This window comes from Lampris incognitus, chromosome 14, assembly GCF_029633865.1.
Source record: "Lampris incognitus isolate fLamInc1 chromosome 14, fLamInc1.hap2, whole genome shotgun sequence".
In the NCBI taxonomy this organism is placed as follows: domain Eukaryota; kingdom Metazoa; phylum Chordata; class Actinopteri; order Lampriformes; family Lampridae; genus Lampris; species Lampris incognitus.
Window position 1 is genome coordinate 13894502 of NC_079224.1, and position 20000 is coordinate 13914501.

The window sequence follows — 20000 nt, forward strand, 5'->3', positions numbered from 1 at the left end:
GCTCAACAAATAAGGTCCAAAATAATCCAGTGAGTCAAGTAAATTCTTTATGAGACAGTACAAGCCTGTTTCATACCATAAGCAATCATCAGCTGTCAAATTTGACAGCTGATGAGGCGACCGCGCTAACAACTGAGCCACCATGCCGCCCCTATATAGTATATGGTAAATGGACTGCATTTATAGAGCACTGTTCTAGACTACCGACCACTCAAAGCACTTTACAATGCATGCCTCACATTCACCCATTCACACACATACACTGATGGTGGAGGCTGCCATGCAAGGCGCCAGCCTGGTCAATCGGGAGCAGTTAGGGGTTCAGCGTCTTGCTCAAGGACACTTGGATACAATCTCTGGATCGAACTAGTGACCTTCCGATGACTAGACGACCCGCTTTACCTCCTGAGCCATGCCGCTCTATAGCGTTATAAAGCTTAGTCAATAAGCCCTGTGATGGTCTGGCGGCCTGCGCAGGGTGTCTCCCCGCCTGCCGCCCAGTGACTGCTGGGATCGGTTCCAGCATCCCCGCGACCCCGGGTAAGGGTAAGCGGTTTGGATAATGGATGGATGGATATATATATATATATTTCCAGAATACAGGAACACATGGCACATTTTTTTCTATTACGGAGGCAGACTCCGGCACACAAATCCAGTAGAATAAACAAATAATTAAATAAATCCAGAAGAGGGGGGGGGGCAATAAACAACAGAGGGAAAACATATGTCATACATATATCTTGAGTCATACTACAGGATCGCATAATCACAGAGGAGACTGATGTCTATTTAGAGCTATATCATCCATTTTAATGTAAGCCCAGATCCGGTGCCAGGGAGAAACCCGTCCCTCCCCAACACCACGTATTCTACTAAGCACACATTGGTGGGATGCTGTTCCCACCATCGCATCAACCCATTCCTGCAGTTCCGCAGCCTTTGTTTTCTTCCAGTGTCTTAAAATAACTTCAGAGTGTTATTATTGCACCCACAGTAATAACAGAAAATGCACACTCGGATATGTTTGGTGCTCGGGACCCATCCCCCAGTAGGCATAACGTTGGACTTAAAGGGATTTCTGAATCAAACCAACTGAGCTACCACATTTAATATCGGGTGCTTAATGAAGTTAAACATTTTAATGAATCCGGGGGCTTAAGCTTTGCGCCGTATTGCTTCGCAGTATGTGCCGTTTGTGCCAAAATTGAAAGTTTACTGCCCCCTTTCTCCATGAGCCGGCTACAAACTAGTTTCAAACCGTAAAGAGTCACAAGTTATCTTGCCCCCCCTCCCCCTCCCCCTCACCCCTTTTGGCCGATGCCTGCGTATTCTGGAATCAGCTCTTTTACATTTTAAATCCTCGGGCCTCTGGAGAGTGACGGGGGATATATGGCTCCATCTGCTCCGGCAGACTGGCTCATAGCTCAGACGCAGACGGAAAGACGGGGGAGAAAGGAGACGTGGCCAAGGGAGGGAGAGGGGATAGAGAGAAACATAGACTGACAGAAAGAAAGAAAAGGCTTATTAGAAGCTGTCTCTGTTCGATAGTTAGACAGGGGCTGGGAGGATAGCCTTCTGGAATAGGAGGCAGGCAAGGCATCGGATTAAGAGCTGTGGGATAGTCTTCTTCCCACTACCCATTTGGAACGTCAGCTATCCCACAATAAGCCAGTTAAGTCTCAACAGTTTCAGGTGGGGTTGGAGTCCTGAGTTGTTCTTTGTGCAGCATATGGGTTGTTTTGCCTCGCAGTAGCGCCCAGACTGCCAGGGTGTGTTTACATTGGCTGTTATGGTGCCTCCTAACACATTTATGCTCAAGTGGGTTTCACATAATAGCATATGTCGACCCATTTATATTTTCAGTTGTGTGACTACGTATCCCCTGACTAATGTTGGGATAAGAACTTTTATCTTTTTCCCCGTCTGAGTGAGTTGCCCTAACCCTTCCTTCTGTCAACACTGCAGGTTTGTTTTTTCCTCGCTCGTATCTTGCGCAAGGGACAAGGACACTGGCAAAGTGTCCTTGTCCCTTTTACAGACTCGGTCATAAAACCAAATAAAAAGAAAACCTTCCTGTCAATATGTAACTTCTGCTTCTGCTTTTCAAGTCATAACAGCGAAAATAAAAACATTGCCTTAGCTTGGTCTTAACCAACACGGAAAAGACGGGATTCAGGGGGGACAGCAATGTGAAAATAAAAAACCAAACTGGGAGCTGCTGAAGAAAATCAAATATTTTGTTCTCAAGTCAGCCAATTTCCTAAAATGTGTGGTCTTGAGTATTGTTGCCAGCACTTGCCACAGATCTAGCTCTGTCATCCAGCATCAAGACCATGGCTTGGTTCTCAGTGAGGCCCCTGGAGAGGTCCTGCTGGCCGGAGAGCTTCGGTTCCTGCCTGTTACAGTCACTAATCTGGCCTGACACCATGCTGATTTACAATAGCCCACTAGCCGAAGCACTGACTGACTAGAGGTAATTGATTTAGAAGAGTGGAGACAACTGCTGAATAGTATGAAGCCCCCATCTCCCCTTCCTCCTCGGCTAAATTTGGTGCAGTCTTTTTGCCACAGTATAGGTCGGACTAAATAAATGTGAAGAGAAAGGGAAAAAGAAACCTTAACGTGATTGGTACTCAACCATGTTGGCACGGAGGGCCGAGGATCCAGACTCCACACCAGCTGATTTCACCGTGTAGTCCCGCTCTTTGGGTGAAGGTGTGCTAAATGTGTTGTGAAGTCTGGTTGTAATGAAAACCCTGCATATCCTCGGCCCGCCATGAAACACGGTTGAGCACTTCCGCTTTATAGTCTTAACGTTTCAAATGTTGGTGAGCAAACACACTTATGGACTTCCCGTTTCCTTTGCTGACGGACGTCGAACTCAAAGGCAGCGGTGTGTATTCCTGTTCTTCCGCACCCTTAAACTCCCCAGCCACGTTATTTCCTGCTTCAAGCTGAGCCAGAACAACTGCTTGTGTTTGGCCAGCCATCGATCCGAGGAACTCTATATTTGCCGGTCTCGGCGCTCACATGCCTCCTCTCTGTTTGTCTTTGACTCTGGTGCAGACTGCGTGGCTTGACGGGGGCAGGGGTTGGACTGCTGTCTGCTCAGTGTGTAAGGTGTGTGTGTGTGTCCAGGCCTCCCGTGCTCAGTGTGTGCGGTGGGAGTCCAGGCTTCCCGTGTTCAGTGTGAGTCCAGGCCTCCCGTGCTCAGTGTGTGAGGTGGGAGTCCAGGCCTCCCGTGCTCAGTGTGTGAGGTGGGAGTCCAGGCCTCCCGTGCTGCCGAGTCTTTTCATGGAACCATCTGTCCACAAATAAACCATCGAGGGGCGACGTCTTAGCTCGTCTTTCCTTTCTTTCTGTGTTTCTTTTATATATGTGCACATGTGTTGTTGTGACCGTGCCGCGGTTTAGGTTGTTAATTTCCCACCGTGCTGCAGTCTAGAATGTTCCCATAATGGCGCAGTAATTATTATGTAGAACTCTAAAAATGAAAAGAATGAAAACATACTATTCATTCCTCCATGCAGTTTGACTCGTCTTTCACTCGGGCCCATTGTCGCCTTAAGGTCTTTGTTCTTTTATTGAATGATAATCATTTTCTAGTGTATTCTAAAGCACCCCCCCCCCCCATCCAAAATATTATATTATATTCAGCCATTGGGAGATTTGTCATGAATTAAACATCTGTTCAGGATTGCTCCTCGTGTTTTCCCCCATCCTCTTCCGTGCACCTTCCTCGCTAAGCGTATGTGTGTTTGCTGAACATGGCCTCCTCCTCCCGGCCGGCTAAGGCTGAAAAGAAATCTTACATATGCCGGCTAAGTTCAGGTGATTTACTGTTGGTATGCACAGCATTGCTTTTACGTGATGAATGTCTGTTTTACATCGAACAGGCTGTTGATTTATTGCGAGCCCTTTTGCCCGGCGCTTTGTAGCACAAGTCATTTATTCCTTGGTCTGCGAGTCGGCGCTGCCAATAATCGCCCTACCGATAAATTCATATGGAGGTGGCGGTCTGGTGTGTCTTTTCTGCTTGTGTAATGCATATCACTGCTCATTCTCGGATTGATTTGCGGCTGAAGAGCTCCTTAGCCCCCCCCCCACCCCCCCACCCCTAGAGGTGACTGTAAATCCACACTTCAGTGGGAATTTATAGAGGTCCTTGAGATTTGTTAAATGTTCAGTGAACCGGACCAAATGCCACTTGACACTGTGTCATATGGATGAAGCTTGCATGCAGCGCACTTTGCATTTTGTTGGGGACGTGTGAGCCAGAGCCTCAACTGGGCAGGACGTGATCGGGGGGGGGGGGGGGGGGGGTCAACAGCTCAGTAAATCCTCTTGCCCGCGGACACAGGAACTCGAGGCTCTTCATCGTGACGTGTCGTTGCAGGTGATGGTGTCGCGTGCTGTGATAGCCTGCATACGTCTGACACGGCTTCACCGCTCATATTAAACTCCATCACGGAAGGTGCCTGTAACTAATCGACCTGATAGGTTTCGGCGAGTCGACCCACACGGGAAGACATGTGCCACGCGAGTCCTTCATCACATTAACGCGTCGGCTTTAGCCCGGCGCAGTCAGCGCTCCTTGCCGTCTGCTGCTCAACCTGCGAAAGTGCACTTGGTGACAGGGTCCTCTCTGTCCCCGGGTCTTCTGGACGGCAGTAAAGCGTTCGGTTAACCCCGCGCAATCGGCTTGTAAACAAAAGCATCATTAAGCCCGATCGGTCACAGGACATTACTCCACATTTGCTGAATGTCAATAGAGGGCCTTGTCGTAGCCTGCTAAGAAAGATGTGCGTCGTCAAACTGGTAACAGCGGGTCTCTTTCACGGCTGGGGGGGATGGGGCGGAGTGGTGATTTGGTTACCTTACACTTTCGTTTTACCACACACGGACTCGGCAGCTCGCAGTTACCCTCCAGGGGTTTTCTGCTGCATGAGTGCTGCTTAGTTTAAAAAAAGAAGGACAGTTTGTGGTGGGTGAGCCTTCCGGGGTATGGGAGACCGATCTGGGGCCAAAAACCCTTGCTGTCCAAACGTACCCTGCAACTGTGTTGGTGGAGCCGGTGCAGCCCCCACGCCTACAACCCCCCTTTTCCCCAGCTCCATCAACTCCAGAGACGGACATGATTGGCTCCCTCTACAGCCGGCCGTATAGTTCAGCTGTCTCGCCACCCCCATGCTTGGGATGAGCCATTAAATGGACACCCAAAAAAAAAAACAGAAGAGGGGGAGAGCGTGAGCCAAAGGGACGGACACAAGTGATGCTAGTCTGCTAATAGCAGTGTTTACTCAGCCTCCGCGTTGCAGCTGTGCGTGCCTGTAGCCTGCCTCGTGTACGTTTGGCCAGACACACAAATGCATACTGAGGTTGGGGGGGGGGTGATAACGTGATTGGCGGACAGCTGATGTGAGTGGCTAAGCGAAGATGATAGGTAGTTGGTTACCCCCCCCCCCTTTTTGATACTTCCCATTCCCTTCTTCATTCACTCAAATGCCATCTGTCCGTCACGGGGCTCTTTTGAGATGGCGATGACGTCCCACTGTTTCCCCGCCATCAATTATTGCTTCGGCGCTTTCAGCCTGCAGCCGGTATTCACATGTGGGCACTGCGCACGGTGTCACTTAAAGTCACTTGAAGCCTCCTCTTCCTGAGCCGTGCTGTAGTCGGTGAGCCAGAATGCCCTTGTGGGAGGATTGCATTGAGGCTGGCAACGCATAACCTTGCATAGCTGCAGCGGTGTGTGTGTGTGGGGGGGGGTTGGGGGGTGGTGGTGGGGGGGGGTAATCTACTAGTTAGGTTTTGTGCTGTGTTTGTGTTTAGATTAGACGGCAAGCAACTGACTGATTATATAAATATGAAGAGAGTGCACTGGTTTAGATACGTTTTTTGGTATCTCAGCAAGCCTTGTTCTCATCCTTCATGGACATGAGGACTTTATGACTTTGTGCTGCACAAATCATTAATTAACTGGCGTCACACACACACACACACGTGCACACACGCATCCATGGGTGTGCGTGTGCTCACACGGTGAGATGCCGGCGTGAAACGTTACCGAGGCACGAGGATTCTCACGTAATCTCACAAGGACAGACATCAACATGTTCTCACTTTCCCCCCCCCCCTGCTCCTCCTCTCTCTTCCACATGGAGGTAGACAAAGCCTTCCTGTGCTCTAAGCTGCTTGCTCGGTTTTTTTTTTCTTCTTCCAGATAACAATGCACCATTTCCACATTCGCCCCGTACCGCCACCACCCCCCCCTCCGCCCACCCCGCCTCCTCCTCCACCAGTGCCACCCGTCACAGTGCATACTCATGCGGATGGGAGGTGTCCCACGGTATTTGCGTGCAGCTGGGAGGCACCAAGCTGCACTGGGATAAATAAGTAGCTAAATAAATAAAGAATAAAACATGGCTCTAGGAATTTGTCTCGTTGAAGATGAAAAGCATCTGCCTCTCTCTGGCATCTGCTGTGAAAGATATCCCTCCACCGCCAAGGGTTTGGAGCACGGCGAGTGGCCAAGTCTATCAGCTTCACTCACTCACGACCTACCGAGTCGAGGCGGTGCACAGAGAAAAATGGGCGTCAAAACAAAACTTTCAGCCAACAAACTTGATGCAAGCCACGCTCATTTCGCAAAGTTAAACTCTGGCTGTTAATGTGGGGTGGGGGGGGGGGAAACTGGGGCACTAACGTCTTTAAGATGCTGGCTGAAAGTGGGGGTGACATCCAGCTCTTTGGCACGCTGAGCAGCGAGTTTGTGTGTCTTCTTCCTCCCCCCCCCCACCCCACCCCACCCCCCGCTGCTGGAGCTTAGCACAACAATGAGCTGCTTTCTCATTACCAGCAAAGGTAGAGACACCGAGGGAAGCCTTTCTCTCCCCCTCCCCGCCCCCGCCCCCGACCACATAAAATAATTGCAGCTACCCTCTGGGGGTACTCTGCAGAAGTATACATGCGGCGAGAAGCATAATTCAACTTGATTCGATCACAGCTTGAACTCTCACTGAAGGAGCCCGCACAGGATGCCTGGAAAGTCCTCAATTGCGCGGCGTCCCGCATGGGGGGGAATGCGTTTCGGCGGATGCCGAAGCCCGAAGGCGCCTTCACATCCCTGCCAGTGACAGAGAGTGATGAGCAGCTCGCTATCGGTGCCTCTTCTCTCCGGATGAGCCCCGCTGGAGCGCCAGCATCACCACCGACATGCCATGACTCACACCATCCCTTTAAGGCTTTTTCCACCTCTGTCACGTACTCCATTTATTTATTTATTTATTTATTTATTTGTTTGCTTATTTATTTTGCAGTGTAGCAGCCGAGCAACTTGTCAGAGGGGATTAGAGGAGAGCTCAGAGGAAGAAAAGGAGAAAAAAAAAACACTTTAAATTTGGTCTCGTTGGGCATCCGGGTGGCGTGGCATGGCGGTCTATTCCATTGCCTACCAACGCGCGGATCGCCGGTTCGAATCCCTGTATTACCTCCGGCTCGGTCGGGGCATCCCTGCCTGCGGGTGGGAGGCCGGATGTGGGTATGTGTCCCGGTCGTTGTACGAGCGCCTCCTCTGGTCGGTTGGGGGCACCTGTTCGGAGGGGAGGGGGGGGTAGCGTGATCCTCCCACGCGCTGCCCCCCCTGGTGAAACTCCTCACTGTCAGGTGAAAAGAAGCGGCTGGCGACTCCACATGTATGGGAGGGGGCATGTGGTAGTCTGCAGCCCTCCCCGGATTGGCAGAAGGAGGTGGAGCAGTGAGCGGGGCGGCTCGGAAGAGTGGAGTAGTTGGCTGGATGTAATTGGGGAGAGAAGGGGAGGAAAAAAATCCCCCCCAAAAAAAAAGGTCTCATTAAGACCTCTCCTCCCCATAATGTGTCCTCCAGCCCTGACTTCATAAGAGGAGTGGTGGAACAGGTACCAGGTGTACGTAACTTAAAGTTTCCTCGCGCGCTGAAATAGCCACAAGATTAATGGGGGGGCTGCTTGACACCTCGACCGATTCAGGAAAGGAAGGAGTTTTTTTTTCTTCCCCCCTCCGTAAAATACCGTCGGCATGTTTCCCTGCCACTCCAGCTTAAAAGCTCAGCCGAGTATACAGAAGCCGACCAGCCGACCAGAAAGCCTCCAGATATTTCACCGTGCAAGCACCTCTCTCATTTCTCCTTTCAAAAACATCCGCGCTCAGCACCGTCCACTCCGGCGTGCTGTAAAGTGGGCACCCAGACCAAAACAAGGGGAGGGGGGGAGGGAGGCAGGGGGGGTGAGAAAATCTTCCAATTCGGTTCCAATCGACCCGGTGCAAAAAGCTTTACGCAGAAATGTCAGACGGCGCTGCGAGCCTAAAAGTAGGCATGTACACACCCAAGAGTTCTTCTCAAACTTTTCTCATCTTAGCATCCCCCCCCCCCCCCCCATTTTCTGGAGTTTGCCGGAGATCCGAGTTAATTCCATAAAAAACAGGGGGGGAGCTATCTCCCCTCTCCATGCGCTGTGCTTCGCAGCATCGTGATTACTCATCGCCGATCGCCGTGGGCGAGAGTGGCAGGATAAGAAACGTAGTTAGCGCAATTGATGTGGCTGCACAGTTTTATTGTTTGGATTGGCAATGAAACACTGAGCCTGCCGGCGATACGGGGGGGAGAGAACAAACCTAAGGTCAGATATCGTATCTCCCTCTTATCGCTCGGCCTAGTCTGGCCTCCACTGAATCTAATAACAAGATAAAGTATCAGTGCTCGCGCAGTTTCTTTCTTTGACAGGCCTCCGTTCCCGTGTCTCTGGTTGTCGCCTTCGACGGCGCGGCACGTTCTCCCCCCACGCGCAAACCTGGTTAATCGTGGTTGATTTGCGGTGCACCTGCTCCCCCCGTGGGGGGGTGGGGGTCGGGGGGGGGGTGTGTCGTTAAGTGTTAATGCATGCATGCGCGTGTGTTTTCATTCCGTGACATCATAGCACTCCTCCTGATTTGAGCCCATCTGGAAGACGGTTTCATTTTCTTAATGGGAGGGCCGTTTAGTGGGCGGTGGTCCCCCGGGGGACCCGAGCTCGGGCGCCCCTCTTGTTTTTGAAGCGATGCCTCTGTGTAAGAGGGATTGGGTAAATTGGGGGTAATCCGTCGACCCAGCCGTCCTTCTAGTTTTTCCTCTGCTTCTGCCGCGGATGCTCGTCTTGTCTCATAGTTTTCCCTTTGCTGTGGCAGTTTCTGCGTTAGATGTGGGTCGCTTTTGTATTTTCGCTGCCCCCGAGCAGGGTTTTGTTATGGGTATTGTGGTCAACCTGGATCAGGACCCTACGAAGACCCTTGGTGCCATTTTGTTGTTGTCGCCGTTTTCTCACAATGTACTCAATATCCCTTTTCATACTTGATGCTTTCTTTTATTCCTGTTATACCACTGTGAGTTTTATTGTGTTCATTCAAATGGTGCGTTTGAATCCTAATTTTGCTGTTCCCCCTTTGTTTCTTCTCCTAGGTGTTAGTCTTTGATCGTGTCTGAGTGTGACGTGTTGAGTGTGGGACCAAGGAGGGAGCAGTGCCAACCTGGAACATGGTGCCTAACATTCACCCCTCAGTGCCCCTTCTGCCCAGAGGGGCGGCACCGTTCCTGCTTCTGTTCAGCTGTTTGATGGCCTCTTCTTTGGCAGACAGTAAGTAACAAAGCCTCGTCTGTCCACGCTCGGGTGCCACTGTATCGCTGCTACGGCGCGGCTTTTACTGATTTTGTAGACATTGAACTCTGTGAGTGTTTTGTGGGGCGGCGCGGTGGCGCAGTGCTTAGTGCAGTCGCCTCACAGAAAGAAGGTCCTGGGATCGAGCCCAACCTTGGGGGTCGTCCTGGGTCGTCCTCTGTGTGGAGTTTGCATGTTGTCTGCGTGGGTTTCCTCCGGGGGCCCCGGTTTCCTCCCGCAGTCCAAAGACATGTAGGTCAGGTGAATCGGCCGTACTAAATTGTCCCTCGGTGTGTGTGTGTGTGTGTGTGTGTGTATGTGTGTGTGTGTATGTGTGTGTGTGTGTGTGTGTGTGTGTGTTTGTCTGTGTGTGTGTGTCTGTGTTTGTGGGCCCTGTGATGGCCTGGCAGCCTGTCCAGAGTGTCTCCCCACCTGCTGCCCAATGACTGCTGGGATAGGCTCCAGCATCCCTGAGAGCAGGATAAGCGGTTTGGATGATGGATGGATGGATGGTTGGATGGATGGATGGATGGATGGATGGATGGATGGATGGATGGATGGATGGATGGATGGATGGAAGTGTTTCATGAGGGATAATTTGGTTGTGTGACATTTGGAAGTCCCAGTAATCTGGGTGCGATATAATGCAAACACCAGCAGGTTAAAGTGCAGTGGCTCAGCGTTGATTTGACAGTAATTTCCGACACATGACGGAGGAAGAAACGAAGAACTGCGGCGCTTTTCACTGATGACCCTCGTTTTCGATTGTACGCTGTTACCTCGTAATTAATCAGAGAATGCTTTCTTACATATGAATAACTGCTTTTTCAAGCCTTTTTGATAAAACAGCTTTAGATCTTAGTTTCACATAGAGAAGGATTTGGTCTCCTCGCTGGATCCCATCGGGCAGCGTTACCTGCTCTTCTGATGCGCCCCCGAAAATACAAGGAGCATTGGTGGGGGAGTAGAAGCGTAGAGCGAGGGCAGAGAAGCTCCGGCGGCTCCTGCGGCCCCTGCTGTCAGTCTGAATGAAGGCTGCGGCCGGAGGAAGGTGCTTGGAAAGACGTGTCACCGTTGCCAGGGCCCCGGGGCCTCAAGGGTGGCCACGAGGCACTACCCCAACGCAGACAGGGGTCAGGGACAAAATTAATTCAACACATGACCTCAGCTACAGCGTTGTCACAGGGTCACTGTAATTCAATTAGACCCCAACCAATCCCCTCCCCCCACCCCCCCCCCAATATCATCCGTCACCCCCTCCTCCTCCTCCCCTCACCACCGCCACGCCAACATCCTCCCCGCCCGCCGCGGATCCAGGAGATTTATTTGTGTTGCTGTACCCTTCCCTCTGCTGTAGCACGGCCCCGCGCCATCACCCTTTTCCCCTTCAATCTCCGTTTTTACGCAACATCAGCACCCGCGTGACCTTCTAGCATATTCTTATCCCCCGAGTTTATCAGGGTTTTCTAATAGATGCAGTCCGGCGAGATCTTTGTCTGCGGCTATTTCAAGCGTTTCTCTCACCTCGGCGTGGGAAAGCGCCGCGTCTACGCCGCGCTATGAAAAGGCTGAGAAGATAGTATTAATCAGCCAGACATTCAATTAAAGGATTTTTTTTTATCATTTCCTTTCTGTGCTTTTATCATTTCCTCTCTGTGTTAAATCAACTTTTGCCCGGACCGTGCTGCGGCGATGTTTCGGGAGTCTTCGCCGCGCCGTCTGCCTTCACCGTCTCCACGAGAGCGCGACTCTTCTGCTCCCTCATTACGCTAATTATATCATCTGTAGATAAGAAGTCACAAACGGGCTTTGTTTCATTAACAAAGGAAGATGCTCCGCTGTCACAAACTGGCACCGCCCTTTATTCGTTTGTTTATTCTTGGGGACAGACTCCCATGTACGGAGCCGCCCGTGGAGGAGGATGAAGAGTAGCGCCGGCGGTGGTGGCGGCGGCCTCCGACAGGACGATAAGACCGCGGCTGTGGGAAAAAAGCAGCGGGATGGAGTCTACGTCTGGCTGGCTGAGACTTCTGGATGCATGTTGATATAAGTGTCCATGGGAAAAAGGAAAAAAAAGCCGAGACATGCCATTACCTAGAGTATAGTGCTAACACACATGAAATTAAAATAAGACAGCCAAGGGGGGGAAAAAATAACACCTACCGCAAATGGCGGGGTAGCGTGCACTTGTTGCCTGTAATTTGTGTAGCCGCTGACTTATGCGAACGTGATAGTTATGCGAACATGATAGTTCTGCTCTCGATTCCCTGAATTACAGGGCAGGCAGCAGACGGATATTTTTGGGTGGGGTGCCCGGCGAGGTTCTGATCAACAGGATCCTGTCTGTCCATCCTCGTCTCGGATGCAAAAAGAAGCTCGGCTGACCACGGGGTAGCGAGACCTCCACGAACCGGCGTCGGCGGCCTCCACCCCTCCCGACACGTCAGGCGACGCCGATGACTCCATTTTCACTGGACCGTTAGGGTTTTCACTGCGACGGTGTTGGTTTAGTGTAATTATTCATGTTGATGCAACAGAGCAAAAAAAGACGGGAGACCCCCCCCCCCGCCCCCCGGACCACCGCCGTGGGAATTACAGCCCTTTGACATCGCTCATTCCCTATCGTCGTGGTCGTCGTGTAGGCCCACTATGCGGTGTGATTACTCTGAGTGCTGATCCCAGACATCACATCGATCCCCGGAGAGCCGGGCCTAATCAGCCGGCTCCCCCCGTACAGTCCCCCAGTACCAAATAGACTACCGCCTCGCAAGGTCAGCCTCAAAGTCGCACATATCCAGCACTTAAATGTAATGGTTATCTTTTTGTTGTGCTGTCATTGTGAGTTATTTCATTCGCTTTAATGTGCTTTTGATGGATGTCTCTCCTCTCCCTTCCCTCGCCATATAATCTTGGGTGGCTTTTCATGTGAGCTGCAGCGAGACCACCGAGAGAGCCTTTGTACCCCAGGCTGCTCCTTTTTCTCCCAGTAGCAGGGGGATTACCAGTGGCATCATAATTAGGTTTGTAAGGTTAAAGTGACTTTATATCAAACCACTGTTTCACACGAGTAGGTTTTTTTTTTTTTGATTTTCCCTTTTTCTCCCCAATTGAATTTGGCCAATTACCCCACTCTTCTGAGCCGTCCATGTCGCTGCTCCACCCCCTCTGCCGAGCCGGGGAGGGCTGCAGACTACCACATGCCTCCTCTCATACATGTGGAGTCGCCAGCCGCTTCTTTTCACCTGATGGTGAGGAGTTTCACCAGGGGGATGTAGTGTGTGGGAGGATCACACTATCCCCCCGTCCCGATTGACCAGAGGAGGTGCTAGTTTAGTGACCAGGACACATACCCACATCCTGCTTCCCACCCGCAGACACGGCCAATTGTGTCTGTAGGGACACCTGACCAAGCTGGAGGTAACGCGGGGAATCGAACCGGCGATCTCCGTGTTGGTAGGCAATGGAATAGACTGCCACACCACCCGGATGCCCACTAATAGGTTTAAGTGTGTCCCTTGTGCCCCAGGGTAAATGATAACCCTGTAATAGATTTACTGATATTAGCCAGGCCCTGTGCACCTGTAGTAGCTCAGTGGAAAGAACACAACACGGGTACTACCGGGCCTTTCACTTGGGACACCAATACTTGAACTGTTTACTCATAGCGTTGAATGTGCTTTGGATAAAAATGCCCGATGGCATGTGTTGTGGAGCTCAGTGAAACCTCAAACATGTGTTTTAAAACCTCTTGAATCCCCGTACACTGCTGGGTGCCACAAAAACCTGTTGAAGACGGGAGCTTTTTACATTGATTAGGCAGTTCACAAAGCTCCTATGGTGGAGAGCCAAGAACAAACGGAGTGGCTGAGACAGAGATAGCAGACGCGTTTGGTGACTGGAAATTAGATTGTGTCTTTAAGGGTCCATATGGTCACCCACTTCAGAAAAAAACGTGAATGGGGATGGAAATTGATTCTTTTTTAATTGAAAGTAACCATATCCACCTTGGAGAGCCTCTCAGAAAGTAACACTGTTAACGTGCGGCTGTGAGCCGCCCAGAGCTTACAGGCAGACAGAAGGGGAGGGGGGGGGTTGTCGGGGTGGTGGCTGAGGTGGTGGTCGGAGTGGAGCAAGACCTGAATGACAGAGAACACACATGGAGATAGCGAAGGCCGGGGGAAAGCGAAAGCTGGGGGAAAGTGAAGGCCGGGGAAAAGTGAAGGCCGGGGGAAAGTGAAGGCCGGGGGAAAGCGCTGCGAATGAGAACCATCTTCAAGATGACGTCTTGGTGAATAAATAAATGAGACAAAACAGAGCGCCGAGGAAACATGGCAGTTCTTTCTTTTCCACTGGCCAGTAATGTCAGAAGACTGGAAGGGGGGGGGGGGCATATCGGAGGTTAATGATGTGAGATTAATAGTTTAATTAGGCGGCTTGATAGAGGGGCCAGAGGCAGTCACCCGAACCCTCTGCTGTGGCCTGGATTCAACATTGCCATCAGATGACAAGATGTGCTAGTGTCCTTCCACAAAGGGCAGATCCAATAATACAAGAAATTTCAGTCTTTCTGCTCCCAGGGATCGCTTCGTGAACGTTAGCCGCTTCACTTCCATGTTGAGGTATATGAGTGAAAGGGTAGGTGGGGTCGTCGAGGCTTTCTAACATTTCTATATGTGTGCACATTTGGTGAGATGAATTGCGTTGTTTGAGTTTCCCTATGTTATTTGAAGGTGCTTGAAATGAAAATAATCATTTTGCCCGTGTCTTCAAAGCGCTGGGTAAAAGTCAACATATACCACAAGATTGATTTTCCCAGAGTTGAATTATATGGATACTCTCAGCTGTATCAGTTTGAAATACCCAATCCAGAAAGTTTTGCCATTTTCTCAAGACCTCGTGGATTGTTGGTAACGACAACAACAAACTTTATATAGCACTTTTCATACATGGGCAACACCATGGGATTTACATAAAATGACAATACAATCGTGGGCGGCACGGTGATGCAGTGGGTAGCGCGGTTGCCTCACAGCAAGAAGGTTCGGGGTTTGAGCCCCGGGGTAGTCCACCTTGGGGGTCGTTCCGGGTCGTCCTCTGTGTGGGGTTTGCATTTTCTCCCCTTGTCTGCGTGGATTTCCTCCAGGAGCTCCGGTTTCCTCCCACAGTCCAGAGACATGTAGGTCAAGTGAATCGGCCGTACTAAATCGCCCCTAGATGTAAATATGTGTGTGTGTGTGTGTGTGTGTGTGTGTGTGTGTGTGTGTGGGCCCTGTGTGATGGCCTGTTCAGGGTGTCTCCCCGCCTGCCACCCAATGACTGCTGGGATAGGCTCCAGCATCCCTGAGAGCAGGATAAGCAGTTTCGGATAATGGATGGATGGACAATACAATCGTAACAATTTTAAAAATGCAAAAGTAGAAAATAAATGTGCACATCAGCAGGTGTTAGTGCAGTGCAGGAGTTGGAGCAGAATATACAAATATCAAAATATGCAAAACACGCACCAAGAACTTAGCCATAGACTGTTTTGAAAAGTATGGTTTTTTTTAACCTACTTTTAAGTGTTCAATGTGGGGGCCTCTCTCAGGTCCTCAGGCAAGGCGTTCCATCTACTTGGGGCGTAAATAGAAAATGCAGCTTCCCCTGCTCTAGACCTAGCACGAGGGATGGTTAAAAGACCACTGCCTTTGGACCTGAGAGTTCTTGCTGGTTTGTAGGGAATTAGCTTGTCTTTTATATAGTGTGGTGCAAGGCCATTTAGAGCGTTGCGTAAAAGCAACAGAACTTTAAAATAGATTCTAGTTTTGTTTGACTGGGAGCCGATGCAGAGATGTAAGAACAGGTGTAAAGTGTTCATATGTTTTAGTTCTGGTGAGAACACATGCTGTCGCATTTTGAATTAATTGCGGCGCACAGCTGGTTTTGGGAAGCCGGGGAATAGTCCATTGCAGTAGTCTAGTCTACTTGTTATAAGTCCATGGTTTAATTTCTCACAGAGTCTGATTTTGATAGAAAGCCCCTTAGTTTTGAAACGTTTTTAAGGTGGTAAATATAAGACCGCACTGATAAGACCGTACTTGTCTGATGATGGCGACAAAGTTGTAGCTAGCTAGCATTAAATGTTTTCCAGTGGTTCACCAGCCCAGAGGACATAACCTAACTTGCTTGTTTATTCTTGGAGGGTCCTCCAAGGCACATTTACAGCATTTGAGCACACACAAACAGCCTGAGGGCGTGGAGCGGCATATAAACATGGTTGGATCTCAAGTGGGAGCTATTTTATGGCTAAGCAGCCACCAAAGCAGCACCAAGATGGTATATCAGATGGGAAGCAACAAAGAGCCCATCGGTGCCAGTTAAGCCAGGAGCTGTTTGCTGTTCTGGGTCCCTACAGTAACATCATTTAATTTCCCCCCACCAGTTTGGCTGGTGGAGTGGGGAATCACTTTAAAACCCCAGGACCATGGGGAGCGTGAAGTGTGAGAACAATGGCAGGAGCTCGCTACGGTCTCTGAGGGAGAACTAATCGAGGGGAGGAAAATTAATGAGGTTAGTGAGGTCGGACAGGGTCATTTGGTGATGGATGATGACGTAATCTCAAAATGGGGTCTCTGAGCAAGTTAGCGGCAACCTCAACAGCTGAGCCCCCCCTAGACATCTCCCTTTCTTTTCCTCCTACTTGTTCCTTTCACCTCCCCTTGGGAACACTTAGCATTTTCCGCTACTCTGGTCTATTAATGACAGGATCCAAGCCAAGATGACCGTTGGCCTTTAACCAGCAGCATTTTAAAAAAGCCCTTCTCTATCCCTCAGTATTTCCCTTCATGCTTCTGCGGCCACTTTACAGACTAGTCCGACTTTGCATCACAAAGATTTCTGGCTATAGGTCACTTATTCAAAATGCATCCAAAGTGTATTTCTTTTTTTTTTTTTTCTTATTTTGTTTTGCGTCCAAGTACCCCACAGTTACCACACCATGCCTCCTGGGTGTCTTTGAATTCATGTGTCCTTCATCACTCTGAATTGGAAACGTACTGCTAATAAAAATACTGATATCCTTTCATCAAGTGAACTAAATGGAGATTGGCGGTGGTGTTGTCTCAGTGTTATTTAGATGGGCTCCGCAGATCATTTGACACTTCAACATATTTGCCTTCAAGGTTAGGCCCACATGGTTTGCAGAGCCAGCTCAGTGGAGAGGAACAGTCTCGAACATGCTGTTGCCATGCCCACATTGCATGTTTATGTATACATGAGATGTTTGGGTAATGATAAAAATGTGTCTCCCCCCCAATAAGTTGCTGTTCTCTGACTGACGTGGCTACATATGAAAATATGAAAAGCATCTCACCACCTGTATTTTGTCGCTCGCCTATGCTTCAAAACGGAAGTTATTGCTTTGTCTTGAAAAGTGAACCACATGCAGAGGAAGATTGATACACCATTGTCTGATTCCTTTTTCTCACTTCGCCCATTGAACGTTCTCTTCAAGTATCGGTTTGACAAGAACAAGCCACAAGTAATGAGTCGCCATGAAAAAGACAGTGAGGGCGCCAGTGTAAATACCATGGCTAATGCAAAACCTCAGGCTTCCCCATCACATGATACTGCTAAACCCGTCAATACCGGCAAGACCGATATCTTCACCATCAAAAGGTGCACAAGGGAACATTTATCCTCAAACAAGGGCTGTTTTTAAAACACTTGTTTTGAGTGCCCACCCCTGATGCCTGTTGCAAAGCCATATCCGGTGAGAATTTTCCTCACAATGATGGTATGTAGTCGGTGAGGAAGAGAGGAGAGTTTAGACTTGAGAGATTCTTCACCAGTTCATAATCGGCTTGTGAAGATGAAAGCCATTACATTAATGTTGCTCACACTGGGAGGAGAGGAGTGATGGGTAATTGCACTCTGAGTTTATGTTCTTCTCCACTGTCTTGAATAATTCACTGAAGACTGCAAGGCCCAGATAGAAAGCCTTTCTTCATGGTCCAGGGGAGTATTGAAAGTTTGATGGTTTTGATTATCTCTTGCCCCTCCCTGCCTTTCTGTCGGTTTTTGGCCTTTTGTCTCAAAAAATCCCCTTGATGATGAATCAAATTGGTCTCGTGAGCTCACCTCTTCTCCGATAGCGCAAGTAAAGCTATATCACAGCCTTAAGCCACTGACGTGTCAGCCCGCTTTGATGGATCGTTTGGCTTTGGTCCAGAAGCATAGTTGTATTATGTTTCCGAATTATAATGATGATGGCAGTGGCGGTTATGGTGGTGTTTGTAATAATAATAATGATAATTTTGTTTTCATTGTTAATAATGACAGTACAAAATATTATTTTTGATGTTATTCACATCCAGGACAGTTGGCTAAGATGTGATGGGTGCTTTTAATATCATTTGTTAAGAATAGAATACTCCTTTAGTGCTCGGCTGTGAAACAGGAATGCAGATTGTTGCAAACATGATTTTTATTGGTTTAAACAAACAGCCTGAAGTGCAGTTGACTTTATTGGGGGTAAATACCTTGCAAAGGCAGCAGCTCTATATGGAATTAATTGTAAGCAAGTTGCCTGCTAATGGCTTGAAAAAAAAACTTAATGGAAGTGTTCCATTAAAACAACCAGTACTTATGCCATCAGACAAATTTCCACTAAGTGTTGCCTCATGAAAATGATAACTTGCTAATCCATTATTAATAAGAATTAATGGTTTGCACTCTGCCGTATATTGATCCCTGATACACTACTCGACGGAGTAGCTCTTGATGGGCACTCTGCAGACTTGGGAATCTGCTAATTGTTACTCTCCCTGCTCTCTCTGGATTCATTACACTCTCTGAGGATCCTGACAAGGAAAATAAAAAAAAGAGAGCACTGCATTACTGCCGGGGAAAAAAAATGCCATAACAGCCGGAGTTTGGCAGAGCAGTGGAAACCAACATAATGATGAATTTTGCAGTAAATTTGTTTCTATTCTATCTTGCTAGTGAAACTTGACCCGTTTTTGCCCTCTCACACAGCGGATGAAATATGACAAATTGTGGATTGGCTTATTTATCCCACAGACATTCACATCCTTATTCTGTCCTGGTCAAAGCGAAGACATAATAGGAGAGGTCCTAGGGTATTCTGTACGTTGACAGGTGTTCCTGATCACTTGTCGAAACACCTCTGGTTTTACAGTGGCAGTAGACAACTTTTTCTTCTTTATTTTATCAATATGAAGTAAGTGTTGATTACACTATGGCTATAGAATAATGACACCATTGGTGTTTAGATTGGTTCCCTATTTGCCTCACTTTCAGGCTTATAGGGAACCAAACTCTGGTGCTGGGTACGATCTCGCAGGAAAATTAAGGCTCGATTTACGTCACAAAGGAAGTGTGCCAACCATTGCGCAACCAAAATGGGAAGAGGATAGGGCTTTTGTTTTCCCCGGTAGCTATCGGTAGCTATCCCCAGTAGCGGAAATGGCGGACGGTGGAACAACCGAAGTGAGAGGGAAAACTCTACCCGGCAAGAGAAAAAGATCCCCGTTGACGGAGGAGGCAAAGAAGGTAAAGAGGGAGAGTGATAGAAGCTGAGATATAACAAGAGTTAGCCTCAGACGGGCATCTACTCGATGAAGCGATCTCTGGTGTTATGTTGAACTCTGTTTCCCCGTCAAAATCTGTTCTGCATTCGCATGGAAACAGGTTAGCTGTCGGTTATGATTAGGTTAAGATAAATGTTAGGTTAAGCTTAGGGTTAGGTTGAGGTTAGGTTAGGTTAAGGTTTTTTTTGGGGGGGGGGGTTTCCCCCCCTTTTCTCCCCAATTGTATACAGCCAATTATACCACTCTTCCGAGCCGCCCTGGTCACTGCTCCACCCCCTCTGCCAATCCGGGGAGGGCTGCAGACTACCACATGCCTCCTCCGATACATGTGAAGTCACCAGCCGCTTTTTTTCACCTGACAGTGAGGAGTTTCACAAGGGGGACGTAGCGTGTGGGAGGATCACGCTATTCCCCCCCAGTTCCCCTGAACAGGCGCCCTGACCGACCAGAGGAGGCGCTAGTGCAGCGACCAGGACACATACCCACATCCGGCTTCCCACCCGCAGACACGGCCAATTGTGTCTGTAGGGACGCTTGACCAAGCCGGAGGCAACACGGGGATTTGGTCCAGCGGTCCCCGTGTTGGTAGGCAACGGAACAGGCCACCACGCTATCCGGATGCCCAGGTTAAGGTTAATCAAGCGTCCCAGTGTTGTATCGAACTCTGGCTAGGGAGAAACAGATTTTGACGAGGAAACAGAGTTTGATACAACACCTGGGACTTGAGATGGTTTCAGAC

At 49.3% G+C, this 20000-nt stretch overlaps 1 protein-coding gene across 1 annotated transcript in view; it reads left to right on the plus strand.

The window, feature by feature from the left end:
- Positions 1-20000, plus strand: part of LOC130124096 (receptor-type tyrosine-protein phosphatase F-like) — a 170711-nt gene that overhangs the window by 11184 nt on the left and 139527 nt on the right. Inside the window, exon 2 of the mRNA XM_056293492.1 lies at positions 9476-9650. Coding sequence (XP_056149467.1) covers positions 9551-9650 — 100 coding nt within the window. The 5' untranslated portion in view covers positions 9476-9550. The remainder of the gene's footprint in view (positions 1-9475; positions 9651-20000) is intronic.